At 39.6% G+C, this 22,536-nt stretch overlaps 2 protein-coding genes across 4 annotated transcripts in view; one reads left to right on the top strand and one right to left on the bottom strand.

The window, feature by feature from the left end:
• Positions 1 to 22,536, bottom strand: part of LOC128411079 (calpain-2 catalytic subunit) — a 268,506-nt gene that overhangs the window by 15,819 nt on the left and 230,151 nt on the right. The gene's annotated exons all lie outside the window — the stretch shown is intronic.
• WDR26 (WD repeat domain 26) overlaps positions 1 to 22,536 on the top strand; it is a 36,828-nt gene that overhangs the window by 576 nt on the left and 13,716 nt on the right. Inside the window, exons 2-8 of one of the 3 annotated variants that reach the window (XM_053383069.1) lie at positions 1,717 to 1,816; positions 2,030 to 2,086; positions 16,431 to 16,478; positions 18,009 to 18,145; positions 19,317 to 19,414; positions 20,046 to 20,202; positions 21,577 to 21,715. In XM_053383069.1, the coding sequence (XP_053239044.1) occupies positions 1,717 to 1,816; positions 2,030 to 2,086; positions 16,431 to 16,478; positions 18,009 to 18,145; positions 19,317 to 19,414; positions 20,046 to 20,202; positions 21,577 to 21,715 (736 nt within the window). Of the gene's footprint in view, positions 1 to 1,716; positions 1,817 to 2,029; positions 2,087 to 16,430; positions 16,479 to 17,963; positions 18,146 to 19,316; positions 19,415 to 20,045; positions 20,203 to 21,576; positions 21,716 to 22,536 lie in introns of all 3 variants that reach the window. The other 2 variants (XM_053383070.1, XM_053383071.1) reach the window with 2 other exon arrangements.

Below are 22,536 nucleotides of genomic sequence, written 5' to 3' on the forward strand. Positions count from 1 at the left end.
TTCCGTGGGGTGCGGAAGTAGGCCCGAAATTTCACACACACACACACCGTTTTGGCTGACCCCATCTCCAGAAACCTCTGTTTTGGCTTTGGCTTTCTCGTTGTTGTTTGTGCTTTCCCCCCCTTTTGAGTCACTGCGAGGCTCACGTTTGAGGGAGACCCAGCTCTTGGGGTGGGGTCGGGGGTATTGCTCTTGTAAAATGCCTTTTTATTTTTTATTTCCATCCAAATCTTTGAGGGGGGGGGGAGGAGGATACAAAATAGACGAAGGTTTGTGCTGATGAGAATAATAGCCATGGCCGACTTGTTTATTTTAGGGCACATTATATGCCCAAGGGAGAGAATCCAGCACTTTTGTGTGGCTGCCTTGGCCCATATTTATCCCAAGGAGGGGCACTTTTTGTCACAGATTATTCTGTCGCAGTTTAATATCAAAGAGAGAGATGGGGGGAGAGGAGATAAATCCAGGGAATGAAGGGATGAAGGCAGTGAAACTCTGGGGCCTATTTTTTCAGGCCTAGTCCTGTGTGGACTTCCTACTCGGAGAACAGGTAGATTCTTCTGTCAACTATGACAGTATGAAGGCCCAAGAACATAGTAATAAAGGTGAATTGGTGCAAAGATGGTACAGATAAAATAGCATTTTCAACACAACAGTGTACGGAAATCTCTTTGTCTATAGTCTTAAAACAAGTATGTTGAGTTAAAAAAGCAAAATACTTATGTTTGTACAGTCTCTGTCGTTGGCTAGGTGTTAATGAACAGTATGTTTAAAATGTAATTTGGATATAACTATGTCTAATGTAGTCTTTGAATATACTCTGTGTATAAGTACTTCAGAAAATTAATGTCAAATGTGTTGACTCTTCTGTTGCTTGCAGCACTGCAGTACTTTGAGCTGAGTAATAGGCATGCAGCTGGGGTGGGGGAGGGTGAAAAGCAAATAAATGCAGGACATCAGCAGTTGGATTAACAAAACAAACCTAACAATAGTACAATATAATAGCAGCTAGAGAATATTGAGATGTGGATGTGTAGGAATATGTACTATAGGAAAATTATGGCCCCTTGTATGCCAAGAGCTTGTGTTATTGTGGGAATGGATTGGTTTTAATTAACTCGGTGCTTGAAACAAGCACACCACTGAAATAGGGCAAGTTTACAGCAGCAGGTGACAACTCGTGACTGTTCATAGACTACACCATAGTAAATGCGCTATTTTTAGTTTAAAATGTGAAGGGGAGGGTTGTAGGTTATAGAATAGTCTATTTTATTAAGATCCCAGCCTAATGGACAACTGACTTGAAGGCAGATGATATATTGGTAGGGAATAACACTGTTCTTGCTGCATCAACAAAATTCCAGTTGCTACAGGTAGTTCTAATCACGTTATAATCTAATGTCAATGTTTGTGTTTTCATATGAATAACATGTTAAAACAGTGTGTTTTTATGGAGCCATGTTTTTCTTGATCATCAAAATAGTTGAGGAAAAATAACTTTGTATTTGTGAAGTTTATACTCCATATGTAACTTGTGGATCTGAGGGCACAAGTTTGTTTGCTGGAATTCATTAGAACACATTCCAGCATCTTATTTTTCTTAAGGTGGAACATATTTTTAAAAACGATATTTTGGATTTATGGCTACATGGATGGCTTCACTGTAAGAATAAGACTGGTCAGCTTTTTTTAAAATACTGTACCTCTCTCCTGCAGCCAGACTGTTGATCTTCTAATGCAAGAGTCAGGATGTCGTTTAGAACATCCTTCTGCTACCAAATTCCGCAATCATGTCATGGAAGGAGAATGGGATAAGGTAATGGAAGAGGCATGCAACTGCCTAATTATCACTAGAACTGCAATCCTATACACAGTTACTTGAGAGTAAATCCATTGAACTTAGTGAGATTTAACTTTGAATAAGCTTCCATAGGTCTGAGTTGCAGATTTGTTGGTTGGTGCTGTTCATAATCCTTGGTTTATCTCTTTTTTTTCTCTCCCTTTCTATTTTAAAAACTGCTACTTGTAGGCTGAGAACGACCTGAATGAACTCAAGCCTTTAGTGCACTCTCCTCATGCAATTGTGGTAAGAGAGATTCTTGAATTGTTTGATATAGTTTAGTTTATTTGTAGTAATACTATGCCTCCCTCTCCCCCCAGATTTGTGTTGGGGTACACATGTGTCTTAATAAAATAAGTATATACACCAGCCTACCTGATATTTGTAATGAAAAGCCTAAAAAATTTAAAGTGTCATGTCTCTCTCATGTCATGAGTGTATTTGAACATCCTGCAGCAATGTGGGCATAGATATATAAGTATCTCTTGTAAGTCACTGATGAGAAATGTATACATTTTTGTGTTCAACTCTTTAATCTGTTCTTGAGTGAAATTGTTCTGGGTATCCTTTCAGGGGATGATATATGGTCTCTGTGAAGTGGCATATTTGAATAAACATTAGTGAAATGCAATGACTGACAGCAAACAGTACTCTTTTCAGCTGACTTTTGCATTTATGTAGCTGTCTAGAACTTGGGTCATTCTCTGTAGTTTCCTGTTTAATTAAAACAAGGCCAGCTTCTGATCATTTCATTGAGATGATATAGCTCAAATTTATACATTGGAACTAAAACAATTGTGTGCGCACACACACAAAATAAGGGAGACAATGTATTGTGTTTACAGGAAGCATGAAATACTCTCTTAACCACTCCTATCACCCAAACTCTTCTGTACTGAGGGTTGCATGCATCTAAGTCATACTCTGAGTAGACCCATTCAAATAAATTCAAATTAGTAATGTAATGTAAGTACTTTGATTTCAGGGGCTTTCCTCAGAGTATGGTTCAGTTGGATGCAACCCTGATTTTTTTTCATACATTCAGCTGCCCTGTCATTATAGTGGTGTATTTTTCCTCTTATTCAAGTGGAAAATACAGCATTACTACAAAAGTGACTATGAAAACAGTGAGGAATTGGTTGATGTTGGTTTAGCTTTCTTCTGGTTGATTTATTTGTTGTCAAAAGGATATTTTCCTGTTCTCTCTTCCCTTCCCCCATCAGACAGGAAATGAAGTATGGAAAAACAGATGTTTTGTTAAACTTCAGTTGCTGCCTGAAAGTATTTGTATCTTGTTCTTTTTAATCAAATCAAAGTCTAATCATGCATAAACTTTTCCTCTCAGACAAGTAGAGCTGTGTTACTTTAAGAATGGACAGCTGATAATATGATAGTCAGCACTTAGATAATATAACCAAACAGAACAAACAAATGCTATAAAGTGCAAGAGTTGTGTAGGAATAAATAATGTAACTGAGGTGAATATAAATTGAGGTAAAATCTTGTGCTTTTATTGAGGACATTGCATAGAAGTGGACTGGCATTCTTTTGAGTATTATATTTATTGGAGCAAAGAGTGTTTTCACCATTAATATATCAAAAAAGCAATTTTGGGAAAGTGTATTGAAGTAATTGGGAGAGGTTGGTATTTCCATTTATGTACAAATGTAGATAAGATGAATAAGAAATACATTAATACATTTTAATTTTTTTAATTAAAAGACCTGTACTGTAGTACCTTTGTCCCCTTCAGATTTCTGAGAATAAAATTTATCCTTAAATATTATTCAGAACATTTCACAATAAAATTCTGAGAATGAAAACCAGAGTATTTTTCCTAGAAAATAGGTGTTTGCCTTTCTATTTTGAACAACTGGTTTCTCATTAGAACACACAACAGAAAGACATTTAATTTATTGGGATTTCAACTGATGCCTCTGGTGATATTTTATGGGTCTTTTTTTGGGGGGGGATCCATAGGTGTTAAGACGAGAGAGAGAGAAGTTAAGGGGTGGAATACTTCTCACCTTAGGTGTTTCTTTGTAATAGAAGACCCAAAAGATATACATGACTAAGTCTTTATATTTGGATTATAGTTTGGTCAATCCAATTTAAAACTATGTATCTGCTAGATGCAGGCAACAGGGGTGAAACTGCTAAAGTAGCTGTTTTAGCAAATGCTGCAGTTAGACAACGTTATGGTCTTTTTTTATAATATCTAGTATATTGCTTTCATGATGGCACATTTTGATTTTACATTGTGCCATCACTTTTCCTTTTGTATACAACTTCTGTGTTGCTTATTTGTTCTGACAGCTAAGCCTTCACAATAAATTGAAATATGAAATAACTATGAGAAGCATATAACTTACAAATGGGAGAGATGCTCCAGGTACCTCAAAACGTTGATAAAAGAATCTATGAATTTGGAATGTGTTTTCAAGCTGGACCTTTCTTTGAACAGTCCTACTATATAATTGCTGGTGAATCAAAATAAGAATTAATATGGGAAGATGTATAGTAAACTTTATTTAAAAAGCAGTATTTAGGAGCTGTATTCTTTTTCTCCTATATTAAATTTGTACACACCTCATCTAGAAGACTATAGATTATATATTTCAAAATATAAAAGAAAAATGAATGATGAAGTACGAACTCCTCCTGCAAGCAAAGTTAGCATCAGAGCCTGTGTGTGCGCACGCACATGCATACGTGCTACATGTATACACTCACAATATTTTCAAAAGATGTTTAGGGCTGAGCGATAGTAGATCTTCAGGAAAGGAATCCTAAATTAGAGCAATTACAGAGAAATCCCCTGCATATGCAAACAAATCTGATAATAAACAATAAGGTATCATGATGGTTAATAGCTTGACCTTTCAAGCTAACAATCTCATGTGAGATTGGGAAAATTTTATATTGCAGTTATTTTGGGTCAAGCTGCTTAGGGCTCTGCAGCCTGATTCTGTGGGTGGTTCTTTATAAATAAGTCCTGTTGAGTTTAATAGAACTTTCTCAAAGTACTACATGCACAGCAGTCTTAAATGTTTAGTAAATTATGCCAGAAGTTACTAGGGTTTACTTCATATCTTCCACTTTTTAGGTTGACGCCAAAAATGTGTGAATGTATTTATTATACAATGGAGTCAAACATACAGGTACATTTATTGGGGCTCTAAAGGCCAACATAGATATTATTATTAATAATAATATTTATTACCCTCCCTTCACTAGTAGGCCTCTAGGCAGGTTACAGTTTAAAATTCTAAAAGCTATCCAGGCTGTAGACTTAAGTGACCAAGGGAGACTGAATTGTTGTCAGTGAAGTGTGTCTCTCCTTCTTCTCCACCCCGCCTCATTTGTACTATCTGCCAATGGTGGTCATTACGGCTTTGTGTAGATTCTTTTTCATTTGGCTTGCTAACATCCAGTATCATGAAGAGAGCCATCCCAGAGCAAGCAATCAGGCCAACATCCTATTTCTAACAGTTGCCAGCCAGAACTCCCGGGACAGTCTAATAGTGAGACATGAATACAGCAGTCCTCCTCCTGCTAAACATTCAAAGTATCTGGTATTCAGATATATACTACCTTGTGTGTGTTTTCAGTCATGCCCAACAGAGCAATAAGATTGCAGGTTTTGAGTGAGGTGCCCATGAGTTGGCTCATGCTTATAACCCGTGACACCATGTATTCAAATCAGTTTGCGCAGTTACCTTGCAGGAGGCCACTTGGAAAACTTCTAAGGGGATAACAAATAGTCCTTTCACTTTCTTACATGTTCTTATAAAAACGAAAAGAAAATGGAACACTTGAGCAGCATCACAGCGCTAATCAGACCCCATAGTCATGTCAGTAGTGATCAGTTGGTATCAAAAGCTACAGAAAGGACTAACAAGATTGATGGGTTCACTCTAGTGTTTGTCATACCCAGGCTGAATGGTGGATTGGGAGAGACTCCAGAAAAAATGATAGCTCTTTCCATTTGTCTTTTTGGATTAGCTGAGTGACCACTTGTTCAACAAATGACTTTGAAAAGCAAGACTGCAGAGAGGGCAATACATGGATCAAGAATCTAGAATTAATCAGCTAGGATGATCATGGGTCTATATATAGTCACCTATATATATGCCCCAGTACATCTTCTAGTGATAGAAAATATTATCTGAAGTTTAATAACCTCCTCTGTTTCTCTGAATAGTTATTTTAATATTTTGTTTTAAATCCTATACTGCTGTTGGAAACAGGATTAATCCAATAAGTAGACCATTGAAATTATTGACTCAGACTAATGGGTCTATTCTGAGTATGGCATACTTGAATGCTACTTAATGGATATGGCATGGCAGGAAAGGGCTAAAGTAGCCATGTGTGTTCATCATTTTCAATGTTGTATTAAGTATCGTATATTATTTAACATATATGCCCCTGAGGGTGATCATTGCTATCTGTGGATTTAACATGGAGAACTACTACTTGCCCAAAGCCACCTCATGGGTTTATGCCTGATCTGGATATTCAGTTATACCACTTTGATCCAAGTCTATTAATTGGATTGCAATAACAAAATAGAAAATGCATCGTTCTTATACAGTGGTGCCTCGCAAGACGAAAAGAATCCGTTCTGCGAGTCTCTTCGTCTAGCGATTTTTTCATCTTGCGAAGCAAGCCCATTGACGGATTAACGCTATTAGCGGCTTTTAGCGGATAAGCGGCTTAGCGGCTTAGAAAAAGGGGGGGAAGGAAAAAAAACCCGCAGGAACTCGCAAGACATTTTCGTCTTGCGAAGCAAGCCCATAGGAGCTTCGTTTTGCGAAGCACCTCCAAAACGGAAAACTCTTTCGTCTAGCAAGTTTTCCGTCTTGCAAGGCATTCGTCTTGCGGGGCACCACTGTATTAAGATGTTACTGATACAATATTGATAATATCTTAATTCTATTTCAATCCACCATTAATAATCTTTCAGATATAATCTAATAATTATCGCAAATTAAATAATTTCTTCTGAAAGACATTGTGCTTTATTGTGTATAAAACTAATAAACTTGTAATCAATTCTGAACAATCTCCAAGTGTATTCAGGTGTATAGTGTGTTTCAGGGATGTAGGAGTCTAGTTCCAAGCCAAAAGTCCTGTGCTGCTTTCTCATTTACACATTATTGTAGCGGCTGTTCTTCATGTTCTATAGTCTTCGAGTGTGAAGTGTAGTGAACTGCACTAGAAGAGAGGTCATTGGGACAGCCACAGGTTTCTGACACTTGACATATGCTGCTTCCTGTGCATGGTGACAGTATTGGGAGAGATTCTGTAATGGGTGTGCCTCCAAATGCAGTGGAATATTAGGTTAGGTTACCCTCATTCTTTCCAGACTTTTTAAATCCTAGATGAATGGCTATAATTATAATGGATATTGGGGAGGCATGCACTCTCATACCTTACCTGCCATCAGATTTTGAAACGGGAATATTTTTAGGCTGTTTCCACTTCCTCCAGGTTATTGTTATTTGAGGGCCTGCAATAAGAGCACCAATTTGTGTTTTATTGCTAAAATCTTCATGAGAGTTTGAGTTTTGTATTCCTGTTTTGAAGTTGAGCTTTGGATATGGGAAGTTTTTGTCTTAATTTTGAAAAACAGACTTTCTGTGAGCTGTGGGATAAAGCCTACATTTTAAAATTCCTTATTCTAGAAAGGGTAACATCTTGAGGGTCAACATGGTACCCTTCAGATGTTGGTGTATTGCAGTCTCCATCTTCCCTAATGATTGACCATGCTATTATGACCTGATGGCCTCTAATAACATCTGGAGAGCACCACATTGGCTATCCCTGGATGTAGAAGGTTAGTAAGCACATGTGGACTAAAGGGGGGCTGTGTTGTCCTTGGATGCATTTCATTTGTTTCAACCTTGATTTGACACTTGGTCATGGATGCTTTAGTTGAGATTCCTGCATTGCAGGGGGTTGGAGTAGATGACCCCCAGAGTCCCTTCCAACTCAGTAATTCTATTATTCTATGTAACTATTCACAGGCTGAAGTGTGGTGTAGTGGTTAAGAGCAATGGTCTCGTAATCTGGGGAACCGGGTTCACGTCTCCGCTCCTCCACATGCAGCTGCTGGGTGACCTTGGGCCAGTCACACTTCTTTGACGTCTCTCAGCTCCACTCACCTCACAGAGTGTTTGTTGTGGGGGAGGAAGGGAAAGGAGAATGTTAGCCGCTTTGAGACTCCTTAAAGGGAGTGAAAGGCGGGATATCAAATCCAAACTCTTCTTCTTTTTAGAGACTAAAGTTGTAATTGCCAAGAGATAATTTTAAAAGTATGCGTACCATTTGGCACATACCTCTTTCTGATTTATGCTTACAGAACAAGTTTTAAAAATTCCCTGGGAACCTATAGGCATCTTTAGGCCCTGACAGCACGCTATTCAGTGTACACAAGGCTTTAAAAATGGTTGATATGTATCCATATTTTAAAAATTATTAGTTTCTCAGTTATTAGGGAACCATAGGCAATTTACAGAATTCAGTAATATATCTAACTAAAGGCAGGGCAAATAAAACATAACCATATTAAATAATACCCAGTCTGGAATGATAATCATATTTCTGTAGATGGTATGGGGAGAGGTACCTGTAAATCTGTAACTAAACTATTTGAAATAAAATCCCAGGAAAATACAGTGGTACCTCGGGATGCGAACGGGATCCGTTCCAGAGCCACGTTCGCATCCTGAATGGAACGTAAGACAGGACGGCGTGCATGCGTGCGCGGGTCACGTTTTGCCACTTCCGCGCATGCACGTGATGTCATTTTGAGCGCATGCGCGAGCGGTGAAACCCAGAAGTAATGCACTCCGTTACTTCTGGGTTGCCGCGGAGCGCAACCCGAAAGCGCTCAACCTGAAGCACATTCAACCTGAGGTATGACTGTACTGTATCTCTGGGGCCAGCTGAAGGAAGCACGGAAAGGCGGCTGCTGCACTATTGCACACATCAGCTGTTAGGAGGGGAGCCTGAGGAGCCTACACAAAGCCCTGCTGCATTTCCAGTCTCTTCGAGGTTTCCTCTGCCCTCATTGATGTCCTGCACCAGGCTCCAGGGAGGGTCTCCTTGCGAGCCACGAGGACTTTCCATCTCCCACCATTTCCAGGTTTGAATCAGATTATTTATTTCCCAGTGCCGTGTGTCTATGATGAAGTTGAGTGTGAGTTGATCATGTGTAAATGGGAGGGCACCTGTATTCAATTTTGAATAATCACTTCTGAATTCACACAAGTGCATGTATATTGTGTATGTGGAATCATTTTAACCAGGTTAATCAAGGATGCTTAATTTTTGAAGAGAGACTCTACTGTTCTGGAATGAAGGGTGGAGCTCTTTCTGCCAGCAAAGGAAATGGGGGAGAGGATACAGTTAGTGACAACTGTATCATTCCAGTTTGAAGAACCAGAACAAATGCCCTTCGACTCACACAGGAGTCAGTCAGAGGTAGGGAGTTGTAGAGTGAGCTGTGTGATGACATCAGCCACTGGCTGTCCCTTTGGAATGCAACCATATGAGGCCTTCCCATGAGTCAGCTGATGAATTTGAATTTATATAATGAAATCAAGTTTCTCTTTCCTCATAGAAATTCAGATACAGTCATACCTTGGGTTACAGACGCTTCAGGTTACTTTTTTGGGGGGGTTTCGGACCCGCCAAAACCTGGAAGTACCGGGTTACTTCCAGGTTTTGGCAGTCGCGCATGTGCAGACGCGCCGAATCGCAACCCATGTGTGCGCAGACGGACCGCTGTGGGTTGCGAACGTGCATCCCGCACAGATCACGTTCACAACCCGAGCATCCACTGTATTTCCTGACTTAACATACACACAAATGGCTTGCTTTATACATATGTTTGTAACTAAACACTTTTATATGGTCACAAAGCCAAATTCAAAACTTCTGTTTGCATAATTGCCATGACTTTTTCACCACTGGAATGTTAATGATTCCTTGCCTTGTACAAAGAGTCTTAAGGAGAAGAAGAAATAATACAATTCAAAAATACATGAACAATAAACAAAGTAATAAACTAAAACACTGCAAATGAACATAATTTGCCATTAATTTGATTTGAATTAATTTTATAATGAAATGATTCTAGAATGTTGTATTATTTTATTGTTGTTAGCTGCCCTGAGCCAGGCTTCGGCTGGGGAGGGCGGGATATAAATAAAAAATTATTATTATTATTTATTATTATTATTATATGATGGTTTTCAGTACAGTGATAAAAACCCCACCTTCAAAAACATGTACTAAATAATTCCTTTTCAATAATGGCAATATTTGTTAAGAATCAAATATTTAGAATAAAAGATGTTAATGTCGGCACCTGGTTTGTCTCTTTGGGGGGTTAGCACTTGCCACTCTCTGAATGTCTGTGGGAAGGTGCTGTTACGAAAAAGGAGCAATGCTGCAGCGAGCTCCAGGTGGCTGGAAAGCCAAACAGGATGTTGATAAATGGGACTGTACCATGGGAACAAAGGGACAGCCTATTCAGTGTACTGAGCACCGGATGTTAGCTCAGAGTGTCACATGACCCTGTACTGGAAGTACATGGGAGGAGTATTCTCTCTCTGCTGTTGGTGATGAGGGAGTGCAGTCACGTTTTCTCTGTACTGCTGGAAGGACAGAAATAAAGGCATGTAAATACATTTCTGTCTGTCTCTCTCCCCTCCCTGGGAATGGTAGGGGAGGAATGGTGTGTTCTTCTCACGTTGGGAAGGATCGCCGATTGAGATCTCGCCTGATCTTGCCGGGAGTCGCAGACAGGGAGGTCAACAAGGATTCAAGCCGGGCACCTGGAGGGTGGCCAATTCCTCTGACTTTTGGCTTGAAACCGACAGGTGCACTCTGAGAAAGGCCTCTGAAGCTGATCTCTGAGTCTGGGTAGCTCATATGAGATGAGGTGTTCAGTAAAGTATTGGGGTCTCAAGCAGTGTAAGGCTTTGAAGGTTAAAGCCAACCTTTTACATGGTCCTGGGAATGTATTTGGAGCCAGTACACATGGTCCAGAATTTATTACTGCCCAGAGACAGGAGATCAATAGTGGAATTAAAAGATTTCTGTTTGGCTTACTCTCAGGACATGCAAGGATACGAAGCAAAAACATTCAATGGCAGATCAGGTATCTGGATATTTTAAAAAATAAGGACTGCCAGTAGCTAGGGAGTGCAATGTTGTTTCCATGTGTTGGGAAGCAAACTATACTAGACCTTGGCTGGTGCTACAGCTGTGATCTCATTAAAGAAATCTTAGTTAATTTTAAGTGTTGATTGAGCAATTAATTAAATCTGCATATGAGAAAAAATCACAATAGTTCTAAAGCAGGTGCATTTTTTTAAGGCGATGCACACATTTTATGTAGCAATAATATTTTTTAAAAAAATTAAAAATCAGATTTTTAAAAAATTGCTAACCAGGACACTTTTTAGTCTATCAAAATCTGCCTGTCAATTTCTCCTACTGATTGAAACAATAAATGTTGCAACTCTCATTAATCTAAAAATATTCATGGTTCATAGCTTGTACAATGATAAAATCCATTGTATATGACTTTCTGTGTTAAAACTGACTTCTGATTTGTTCTCTTTCATACAAGAGGGTTATGGGTGTAATTTTTAGCAATTAATCAGTGTGAAGATGCCTTATGTTTGCATATAAAATCTTCCCTTCTAATCAATTTTATTTGTTTTCATTTTTAAAAAAGAATTCTATCTTACCTCCTGCACTTCATTTGTCTATGTATTCTCTAACTTCAGACTTTGTGGTTAGAATCCTAGCAGCCTATACTGTTTTAAGCCTTCCTTATTTTGTGACTTTCTCCCCTCTCCCCATTGCACCCTCCGCTGTCTTGAGTTTGAATGGCATATCAGGCCTTGTCTCAGTCTTGGACTTTGCTCCCTTGTGTTGTGCTGCTGCGCCCCCATTTCCACCTTGATAAATGAGACCATTTGTACATGTCGCTGCAATAATTGCACATTCCTCCCCTGTTTACTTTGTACTTGTTTTAATTGTGACATTCCTCCATTTCCTTCCCTTTCTTCTGTAGTTTATTTAGTAAAAAAAAGTCACAGTCAAAACAAGTACTGGTTACATTGAAATCATAAAATAAAACCACAGAACAAGCAATGACAAGATAACAAAACAGCACAGAACAGCAGTCCATAATCTGTTGTCTCTTTCGCGGTGTTCTGAAATGCTAGGGGTGTGCAAAAATTAGATATTAACACATTTCAGTGAGTATCTTAAAGGAAAGGATATCTGCTTGGATTGAGTTTGACTTTATGGAGGCAGGAATAGTATCTTGAAAAATTACTTCAATATTATAAAAGGATGGTAGGAAACTGGGTGTAAGGTAAAGGGAGGTGCAGTGTGTGCTCTCTCTCTCTCTCTCTCTCTCTCTCTCTCTCTCTCTCTCACACACACACACACACACACACACACACACCCCAAGCCTGCCTGTGATTTATCAGTGGTAGAAAGCAAGCCTGGGCTGTGTCGAAGGGGACATTTTTAGTGAATATTCTAAAATGGGGTGTCAAACCTGTCTGGTTGTCATACTTAGACACCTCTAAACATGAAAGAAGGGACGCGGGTGGCGCTGTGGGTTAAACCACTGAGCCTATGACTTGCTGATCAGAAGGTCGGCTGTTCGAATCCCCGCAGCGGGGTGAGCGCCTGTTGCTTGGTCCCTGCTCCTGCCAACCTAGCAGTTTGAAAGCACGTCAAAGTGCAAGTAGATAAATAGGTACCGCTCTGGCGGGAAGGTGAACGGAGTTTCTGTGCGCTGCTCTGCTTTGCCAGAAGCGGCTTTGTCATGCTGGCCACACGACCCAGAGGCTGTGCGCCGGCTCCCTTGGCCAGTGAAGCGAGTTGAGCGCCGCAACCCCAGAGTCAGTCACGACTGGACCTAAGGGTCAGGGGTCCCTTTACTGAACATGAAAGATACTCTTCTTGATACCAGACATAAGGAGGCTGGTTATTTGTGTACATGCTCTGAGGGTATTTACATTTCCAAGACTGAGCTTTGACATTGAAATAGGATCTAACGCTATGGATCCTGATTCAGAGTATATCCTTATTTTTGTCCATGTGACTGAAATAATTAGTTCAGTTTTAAGGGAAGAAGTGGTTTGGAGTTTGAGAGTCTGCATGATGGTGGTTCTTGAAGTAGGTGTTCCCTTTCATTTTAAAGGTGTGATATATTTGATTTTCAGCAATACAGCATATGTATGTTTGCCTAAATGCCCATACATTCAAGAACCAATGCCATATCCTATGGTTTAACTTGTACATGAGAAGTTTAACTCTTTATATCACCAGCTGTTCCATGAACAGAAGGAACCCTTCTGTCTTTAGAAGAAACTGGTTATGTGTTTTTCTCACTGTGATACACATAAGACATAAAGCAAACAGTGGGATGTTTTGTTTTTAATGTAAAGGTTATGTGTCTGGTGATGTTAACACAGAACAAAATATGTAAGGTGGAGCCTTTTTGTTTTTCCTGATTCAGGAACTAAACAAAACTCTTGCGTAAAGTTCTGCAGTTTCATCATCAAGGGCCATAGTGTAAACAATGTGGGAGTTGAAAGGCAAATGATCATAAGTTTATGGGCTGCCAAAGTAAGGATGACAGTAGTTAGCATTGATCAAATATGCAATTGTCTTTAATCTGGGGGCATTGTGATTCTTGCAGGTTTGAAGTTAAAACTGATGTCACTATTTCATTTTAAAAATAATTAGTTGCTAGTAGGATACAATTGGTGGCTTTGTAAATAGAAAGAATAATAGCAAATTACATTGTTGGGTTAATAGTTAAATTCTGCTTTGTTTTATTAAATTATTGAAATACAGATATTCCTTTATATCATAAAAAATAAGCATGTAATCATCTTGTGAGTATGTCACAATTGCTTGACAATCTGAAGGCAGCCCTGTTAGGGAAGTTTTTAATGACTGATGTTTTAATGTATTTTTAATCTTTTGTTGGAAGATTATTGTTGGAAGATTTATTTATTATTATTATTACTACTACTACTAACGGGGAGCAGACCTACAGGAAGAATAAGCAGAGAGGGACTGGTTGGCCCTTTCTGGTTTTTCTCCCAGACAGCAAGACAGAGAGAGGGAGGGGGAGTTTTGCCTGCATCAGTTTGTTTGTCCTGTTACATATCTTCCTGCAGGTAAGAGAGTGTTTGTGCTGATTGCAGTGAGTAGTACTGCTTGATTGCTGGCTGGCTGAGTGCATGCAGCTAGGGTGTGGTTCTTAGCCTGCCTTATTACAGCAGACTCTTGCCACGTGTGGTGTGGTTGTTCCCAAATGGGTTGACATAAAAAGGAATCTCTTCTCCCCTTTAGGTTATCACTGAGGGGAGGGGGTGTCTCCTGTCAATCAGGATATGAAATTGTAGGCCATGCACTGTGGGAGACAGGCATGTGACCATTACCCAGGGTGAGAGCCTGGGAGAGTGGATGTTTGGCTTGGTGGGTCCCCCCTGAGTGAGATACAAAGAGAGAGGTGGTGAAATTACTGTATTTCACTTAACAGTGGAATATGCCTACAGCTGGACCTTTGTTTATTACCTGTGGCCCTAACCTCAAAGCTGTATAGTGCTAGAAGGTGGGGGGGGCAGATAATAGGGAGTTGCAAAGATATTGTCCCAATTTCAGAAATGGTGTTTGGCAGGGGAAGGGATAGTTGTAGTGGAGTGGCTGACCACATTCTGGGATGGAGACCTAGGAGTTTGGTTTGTAGAGCCTTCTGGTGTGGTGGTGCTGTTATTGTATGCCAGGTCCATCATTAATAAGGCCATATTCATCCACAACTTGATCATGGATGATCAAGGGATGACTTGGTATGCATTACCAAGACATGGGTCATGGCCCACAAGCTACCCCATTCAACTCGGCTATGCCCACCTGGGTACTCAGTACAGCACCAGGTTAGACATGAGGTCTGAGCAAGGTGTTGCTATTGTTCATAGAAGCACGATTTCCTTTACCAGAAAACATCTTTATCTTGAGATAGGCTTAAAGGGTATGTACCTACTGTTGGGCCAGAGAAACAGGCTGGGGATGTTGCTGGTCTATCAACCACTTTGTTACCCAGTGGCATTCCAGACCAAGGTGGTCTGTGGTATGATGGTGTTGGTAGATTGCAGGACAATAGTCCTGCATGACTTTAGTATCCATGCAGAGGCTGCTGTTGGACTGGCTCAGAACTTCAAGATCTTCATGACAACCATGGAGCTGTCTCAAATACTCATTAGTCATACTCTTTGGGAAAGGCACACCCTTAGTCTTTACCCCCCCCCCACAACTTTATTGCGGTCCATAGACCCAAAGATAGTGGGGAGCAGTGCACTCCCTTGCAATGCATTTCACCAGCTAATGATGAAGCCTGGAATAGTAGTGGCAACTTCCTCTGTTAGGGTGGTGGGCCCATTTGGATGGCCCTCCCTTAGAGATGGGTGGAACTTGATGGGTTCCAGCAGAGAAAGCTGGTGGTCCTGTTGGAGCCCTGGTCTTGCTATGAAATCACGAGAGAAAATGGGTGGTTAACAGGATCATTCACGTACCTACTTTGACCAACTGGCTGCACGTTTTGAGGATGAAGCTGCTCAACTTCAGGGTGACCTTGACTGTGCAGTTATTGCAGTTCCAGATGAAGTATCCAGTAGCACTGTCAGTGATGTGTTGTGGGATTGGTTTCAGCTTATGCAATCAGATGACATGGATAAAGTGCTTGCAAGTATACTCCTGACCCCTGTGCCTTTTTGACCCCTGTCCCACCTGGCTTATTAAACCTAGCAGAGGAAGTTTGACGGCTTGGGTCCAGAGCATGGTTAATACTTTGTTGCATATAAGGAAGTGTTGCCTTTTGCCTTAAAAGAGGCAGTGGTACAGCCTCTCCTAAAGGAACCAGCCCTGGATCCCTCGGACTGGAAAAACTATCAACCAGTTGCAAATAACCCTTTCTTGGGGAATGTAGTAGCGAGAGTTGTGGTGGGGCAGCTGCAAGCATTCTTGGATTATGGAGATTATTTAAATTTGTTTCAATCTAGGTGCAATCTTGCTGCTGTTTCTTGATCTCTCCATGGCTTTCAATACCATTGATTATGGTATCCTCATGGACCAGCTCTATGGATTGGGAATTGGGGGCACTGTGTCACAGTGATTCTGGTCTAACCTATGGAACCAGGTCCAGAGAGTAGTACTGAGAGAGTGCTTTTTGATCCCCAGGCACACTAATAGATAGATAGATAGATAGATAGATAGATAGATAGATAGATAGATAGATGAAGTTGCTGGGAGCGGTCAGAAGTTTGGGGGCAAGGTGCTTTTCATTGCACTTATGATACCTGGCTCTGTTTCTCCATAACATATGAATCAAGAGAGGCTGTGTTTGGTGCCTGAATGCAATGGTGGTAAAGATGACAAAAAATATGCTGAGCCTGTATCCCTGTAAGACAGACAATGTGAGTGAGTAGGTCCCATGTCCAGAAAATGTATTATATTTGTTACGTCACTTTTCTCACAGGGGGAACCAACGCAACTTAAATGGGAATGCACTCCTCTGAAGGAACAGGTATGCAGTTTGGGAGTGGTTCTGGATCCAGCTACTAGGTCACCTTCAAAGCATTACCATTAGTATATTCCCTTAACAGTCCCTTAACAGTTTGGGACCAGTCTACTTGCCTAACCCATATATGCACTCTTATCTCTTCAATCTGCAGAACTGGCAATGTTAACTGGTGCCACATAATACTGATTCCACACTTAGACAAAATTGATCTTTTAGTATGATGGCACTTACCATTTGGAGTTCCCTCTCTATTGACATCAGGCATACGCCTTCACTATAGTCTTTTTGGCGCCTGCTTAAAAAATAAAAACCATTCTTGTTTAGGCAGGCCCATCCAGACATGTAGAAGTTACATCTTTTTCTAACTACTACTGATTTTTATAATCTTCTGAATGTTTTAAAATACCTGTTCCTAACTGTTTTCTATTTCGATGTTTCATTGTATATGTTTTTGTAAACCACTTAGAGATTTTCTTACAATCAAATGATGCATAAATTTCTTTAAATAATGGAAGTTTGAATAAAAAGAACAAGAAACTGTTCGTAAGGAATCGTTTCCAATAACTTAAAACGCAAACAGATATTCAAAAATTGATGCTTATCACTACTGGTATCAAAGCCTAAGTATACGTAACAGAATAAACTCCTTTGTCCCTCACACCTCATCTTCCCCACTCCTTGCCCCTGGGTCAAAAGTATAATTCAGCAGTTCTTCTGAGCTGAGACTTTTGGGGCATGGGGGAGGACATTGTTTGCTACCAGGTGAGAGACAGGCATAATACATTGCAATGCCATGCTACGAATGATACACTACTTCCACTTGAGCTTTCAGTAATCTGTGCCAAATATTTTTCTCCTTTCTTCCCCCTTACCTTAAATTCATGAATTTGTTATGTTGGTCATGGCTATCAATGAGAGGTCCAATTTTTAAAATATATGAAGGTAACATTGCCGCTGAAGCCGCATATATTTTCCATGGACATGCCTGCTAAGTGAGTTCTGAATGTAGAGAGTGGATAATCTTTGCTTTCCATGAAGACCAAAATATATACATCAAGTTAAGCCGGGTCTGTGTTTTGTTTTGCAGACAAGCAATGTTTGCCTTTGCATATAATATATTTGGAGGTCCTACATGCTCTGTATAAATCTAGTTTCTGGGCAGATCCCTACTGGGCTGGTGTTCTGTAGTGTCATTGTACCTAGAGTGATAATCAGGGGGCAGGATTCCCATCCCTAGCTTAATAGGATTGTTTGAGAGTATGGGTACTTGATGTAGGAAACTGGAGGAAGATTGAGAAGATAATCTGGGGTTCCATCAAGTGTGTATTCTTGCAGCTTGATGACTTAAACAGCACGAATCAGTGTGTCTTGCAAATGCTAAAAGGCTGTTCAAAGCATTCCTATGTCATGAGAGCAAATGTATTGAAAAGGCAAATTGGAATGGTGTATACTCCCTTGTTTAGGCTCAAATGTTTTCTGAAATTTCAGTCATCCTTTTCTCCCCACCTGACCTGCTGCTTTCTGTCATGTCAGAGGATGAAGTTTTTGCTGCTGCAGCAAAAGTACCTAGAGTATCTTGAGGATGGTAAGGTTCTGGAGGCACTTCAAGTTCTGCGTTGTGAGTTGACACCACTGAAATACAACACAGAGCGCATTCACATTCTCAGTGGGTAAGTACTTAGGGTTGCAATCACATGTTTACTCAAGACTAAATCCCATTGAACTAAATAACTTTTGACTTGAATTTCATACGATCCTACTACCAGTTTTACACCAGTGCTAGTGTTTTCTGGGATTCCTGAAGCAGAGGCATGCCAAAAGGATATGATTCTACATTATTGAATATATCTCAATAGTAAACTTATTATCCAAGCATTGATCCTTGCATAACTGAAATAGCATCACCCACATACAAGAGGCTGAGAGGAACGTCCATATTTGCAGAAGTGTCAAACTTATTTTCTCTAAAGGAAAGGTGAAACCCTCAAACAGCTCTCTGAGGACTGAGCATGCTCAGTCTGCACAGAATGCTAATTGATGAGGTGAAAGAAACAGAAAACTGGGGTGGGATGGGGAGCATGTCAGGAACTGTGAATAGGAGTATTCAGCACTGCAGTGTTTTGTTGCAGGTTCCACTAGTCTTTATTAAAGTAAACATCCACCTGGGAAAACTCCTGTAGAAAGAAGAACTTCCTGGATGCCTCCTTTCAGAACTCTCACATTATTTCTAAATTAAACATGAAATTAATACATTCTTATTAAATAGAATTGCATTTTTACTTAGTAAAAACCTTTAATCATTTGCATTCTGAGATTTTAATGTGCTTTTATCTTCACATCCTGACATTTCTCAAGGAGATTCAAGGGGAAAATGTGTGTACCAGAACACAGACTGATCAGTTGTGTAGACAGAACATCTGAGCTGATCAGTTACTGATTGGTGCTGGAAGTTGAACTCCGTGGGATTTTTTCATTGATCTATATAAGGGAAGTCCTGTCAAACAGTTTTTAAAAGCAGTTTCAGGAACATGCCTTTGAATTCTCATGGCTCTGCTTCCTTCCCACCAACTGCATACTTGAGCAGCGTCTTTAACTAGATATGCTAAATTCCTTTAAAAAAATATGTATTAGAGCTTTATTAAACAGTGAAAGCAGAAGTTTAAGCCATATAGACTTAACATAAAGTCTGGTGTTAATAGCTTTTCTACTAAGGCCATCTCCCTTTTTCTTGCTCCAAAGAAGAATAAATGTGCTCTTTTGGTTGAAATGCTGTTGCAGTTGGGGAAGGTCAGTATTTCCGAAATACGTAATCTCATGTGTTTCTCTTTTATATACAAACAGATATCTGATGTGTAGTCATGCAGAAGACCTGCGTGCAAAAGCAGAATGGGAAGGGAAAGGCACAACCTCCAGATCTAGACTTCTGGACAAACTCCAGAGTAAGAAAAAACTTAGTTTCCACTGGGCATGCAATGTTTGCTCATCTGTTTATCTAGTATATTTCACTCTAAATCTTCCTTCCCTAACTGGGTTCCCATCATATGTGTTGGATCCTTCCTGGCTGAGGTTGATGGGATTTGTAGGTCAAAACATAGGAAGGGTAGTAGGTTGGGGAGACCTACTTTTAAGGGGGAAATTTATGAAGGGGGAAATGCAATGGTTTAAGAATTGTTAGCTGTAATTAGGATAGCATAATTCTGCATAATGGTGACTTAAGTGTCTCATAAAATCAAAGTATAATGTAGTCTGCTATTTTCTGTGTTTTACTTCCATATCAGTGACACCTAATAAGATACCATGTTGCTGTGTGATAGAGTTTGGGAACTGACTTGTAGTAACTAGCATTTTCTTAATAATTTTATTGGCATTTAAACAATCTTGTGCTTCTTTGCAACAGCAAAGGTTGAGTTAAGGTCAATGTGAGAGGATTTTATTAATGTCCCAAAGTTATGGGTAGTTTTTAGCTTAAATTACCCTTAAATCTGATACTGGCCAGTATGTGAATATCAGATTTCTTACATGCTGTTTCTTATAAGATTGCTCTGAAATACTCTCTTTAATTTTTTAAAGCTTACCTACCACCATCAGTGATGCTCCCCCCAAGGCGTCTGCAGAATTTACTGCGTCAGGCTGTGGAACTACAACGGGACCGGTGCCTCTATCACAATACCAAACTAGATAATAATCTAGATTCTGTATCACTGCTGATAGACCATGTTTGCAGTAGGTAAGAGAACTGCTTCATTTTAATGAGAATGGAAATATCTTTTAATGTAACAACATTCCTTTAAATAATTTTTACTCTCTTATGAAGGCTTTAAAGAGCAATTTTCTTAGGCAGCTGACTTGTTAAGAATGTTGTATTTTTGCAGTGTTAGGGGGTGTTTGGAACGTTTGTGAAAGTACTTGGTCAATTTAGAAACATGTTAACAATATGAACAGAGAAGTAGTCTTTATATAGCAGTAAATCTAAGTGTAAGGATCCTAAAATAGTCAAAATAATTTCAAATCTCTGGCAGTTTTTTCAGTTTCAGAACTTATTGCTGATGGTCTTGGCTTCAGTCCTAACTGCAATCCTATGCACATCTATTCAGAAGTAAGCCCTGTTCAGTTCAGAAGGGCTTACTTAAAAGATAAGTGTGCATGGGATTCAATATATTTAGGAGCTTGGACTGCCATTCTACACAGTTATTGTGTTAAATCCCAATGAACTCCGAGATCTAAGCAGACTAGTTATGTGCAGGATTGCAATAATAGGTTCCAGTATCACTGAATGATAGCTTTAATGACATGAGCTCAGCCCTGTGGAACACCCTGTCAATAGACATTCAATCAACTCCCTTCTGTTCCAACTTTTAAATGCCTGCTGAAAACTTTTCTATTTTTCCAGGCCTATGTAGGCAATTAAGAGTACACCCACACACACACCACACAATGGCCCATTGATGCTTGTTTTTAACTTGTTATGATTTTATTGTTTGGTCTTATATTGATGTAAACTGCTGTGATAAATTTTTATGACGCAGCAGTATATAATTTTTTTATATAAATAAATAACAATTTAGGATTTGTTGCTTGTCCCTAACATCCTTGGTTCTTACTTTTTAAGAATCCTTTCCCTCAATTCCTAAAAATCACCATAAAATATTGGGTAGCAAGTCCAAACTAGCATTCAAATGCCAGTCAGGGTTGGGGCCCTGTTTGCAATGCCATGAGCCAAAGAGCTCCTTTTAGACATATACAAGAGTTTGGTGTCAAGCAGACCCTCATGTGATATTGCAAACTGCTTTTGAAAGTCTAATGAATTTTGCGTCCAGTTTGCTTTGCACTATTGGAGGCTGCTGTTTGACCCAAAGGCTCTTTAAATGCATGCAACTAGCTGCATGCTTATTTGGTTCATGACTGATACCTGGTATAGTCATCATGCAAATAGGAGCCAGCATAACAGCATCAAAAACTAAGGTGCTATAGCAACAAGAAGTTGCATATTGTATATTTGTAAAATCCTACTTTCGAATCCATGCTTTATTGGGATATGTATTTGCGCAAGTAAAATGACTATGATTCTACTATATAATCCTTTCTTTGTTTGTATTTTTAGGAAACAGTTCCCATGTTACACACAGCAGATACTTACAGAGCACTGTAATGAAGTGTGGTTCTGTAAATTCTCAAATGACGGCACTAAACTAGCAACAGGATCTAAGGATACAACTGTTATTATATGGCAGGTTGATCCAGTAAGTTTGTAAATTTGTGCGCCAGAATCTTCTGACACACAAGCATAAAATTTGGCACATCACTCCTTAGTCATTAAGCTTTAATTTTTAGTGGATTACTTTATTTCCTAAATGCCTTGGTGTATTTCTGTTTGCATCAGTTTTGTGTTTTAGGCTATGTTCTGCTCAATTGTTCAACCAATACTTTGATTAGTTTCCTGGAGTGGGTTGTATTGGGAAAAAAGCCTGTTTAGAATGGGAGATACTTATCTCAGTCAGTCTGTTGTAATCTTAAAAGTCAGTAAGTGTGTTGCATGGTGAGACTTGTCAATGGTCTTGGATAGATGTGTTGTTCTTCCCCGTAATGTGGCTCCTTTCGTGTCTTCTAAAATTCTGCTAAAATTTCAACATTCCTTTTTTACTTTGTATCTGCATTTTGCACTCTTTATAACTTAATTGATGAAGCCTGTTGATGAATGGTTATTTGACTGAAATGTTGGATAGTGTTGCTGGACTCAAAGTCCCATCATCTCTAACTATTGGCCATGCTGGCTGGAGCTGATGAAGTTGAGTCCATCAACATCTGAAGCAGTGTTTCCCGAATGTGGGTCTCGAGCTGTTTTTGGATTACATTTCCCATCATCCTTGATGTAGTCCAAAAATAGCTGGAGACCCAAGTTTGGGAAACCCTGATCTGAAGGATTCTTTGCCACTGGACCTAATAGTAGCTCCTTCCAAAATCTGAATTACATTACCTAGCCTGAAATCTATGCATACCAGACCAAGAATCCATCAGATCCTGCTTTTTGTTTTCAACAGTGACTAGTTAGGTGCCTTTAGGA

Source organism: Podarcis raffonei, chromosome 3 (assembly GCF_027172205.1).
Source record: "Podarcis raffonei isolate rPodRaf1 chromosome 3, rPodRaf1.pri, whole genome shotgun sequence".
NCBI lineage: Eukaryota > Metazoa > Chordata > Lepidosauria > Squamata > Lacertidae > Podarcis > Podarcis raffonei.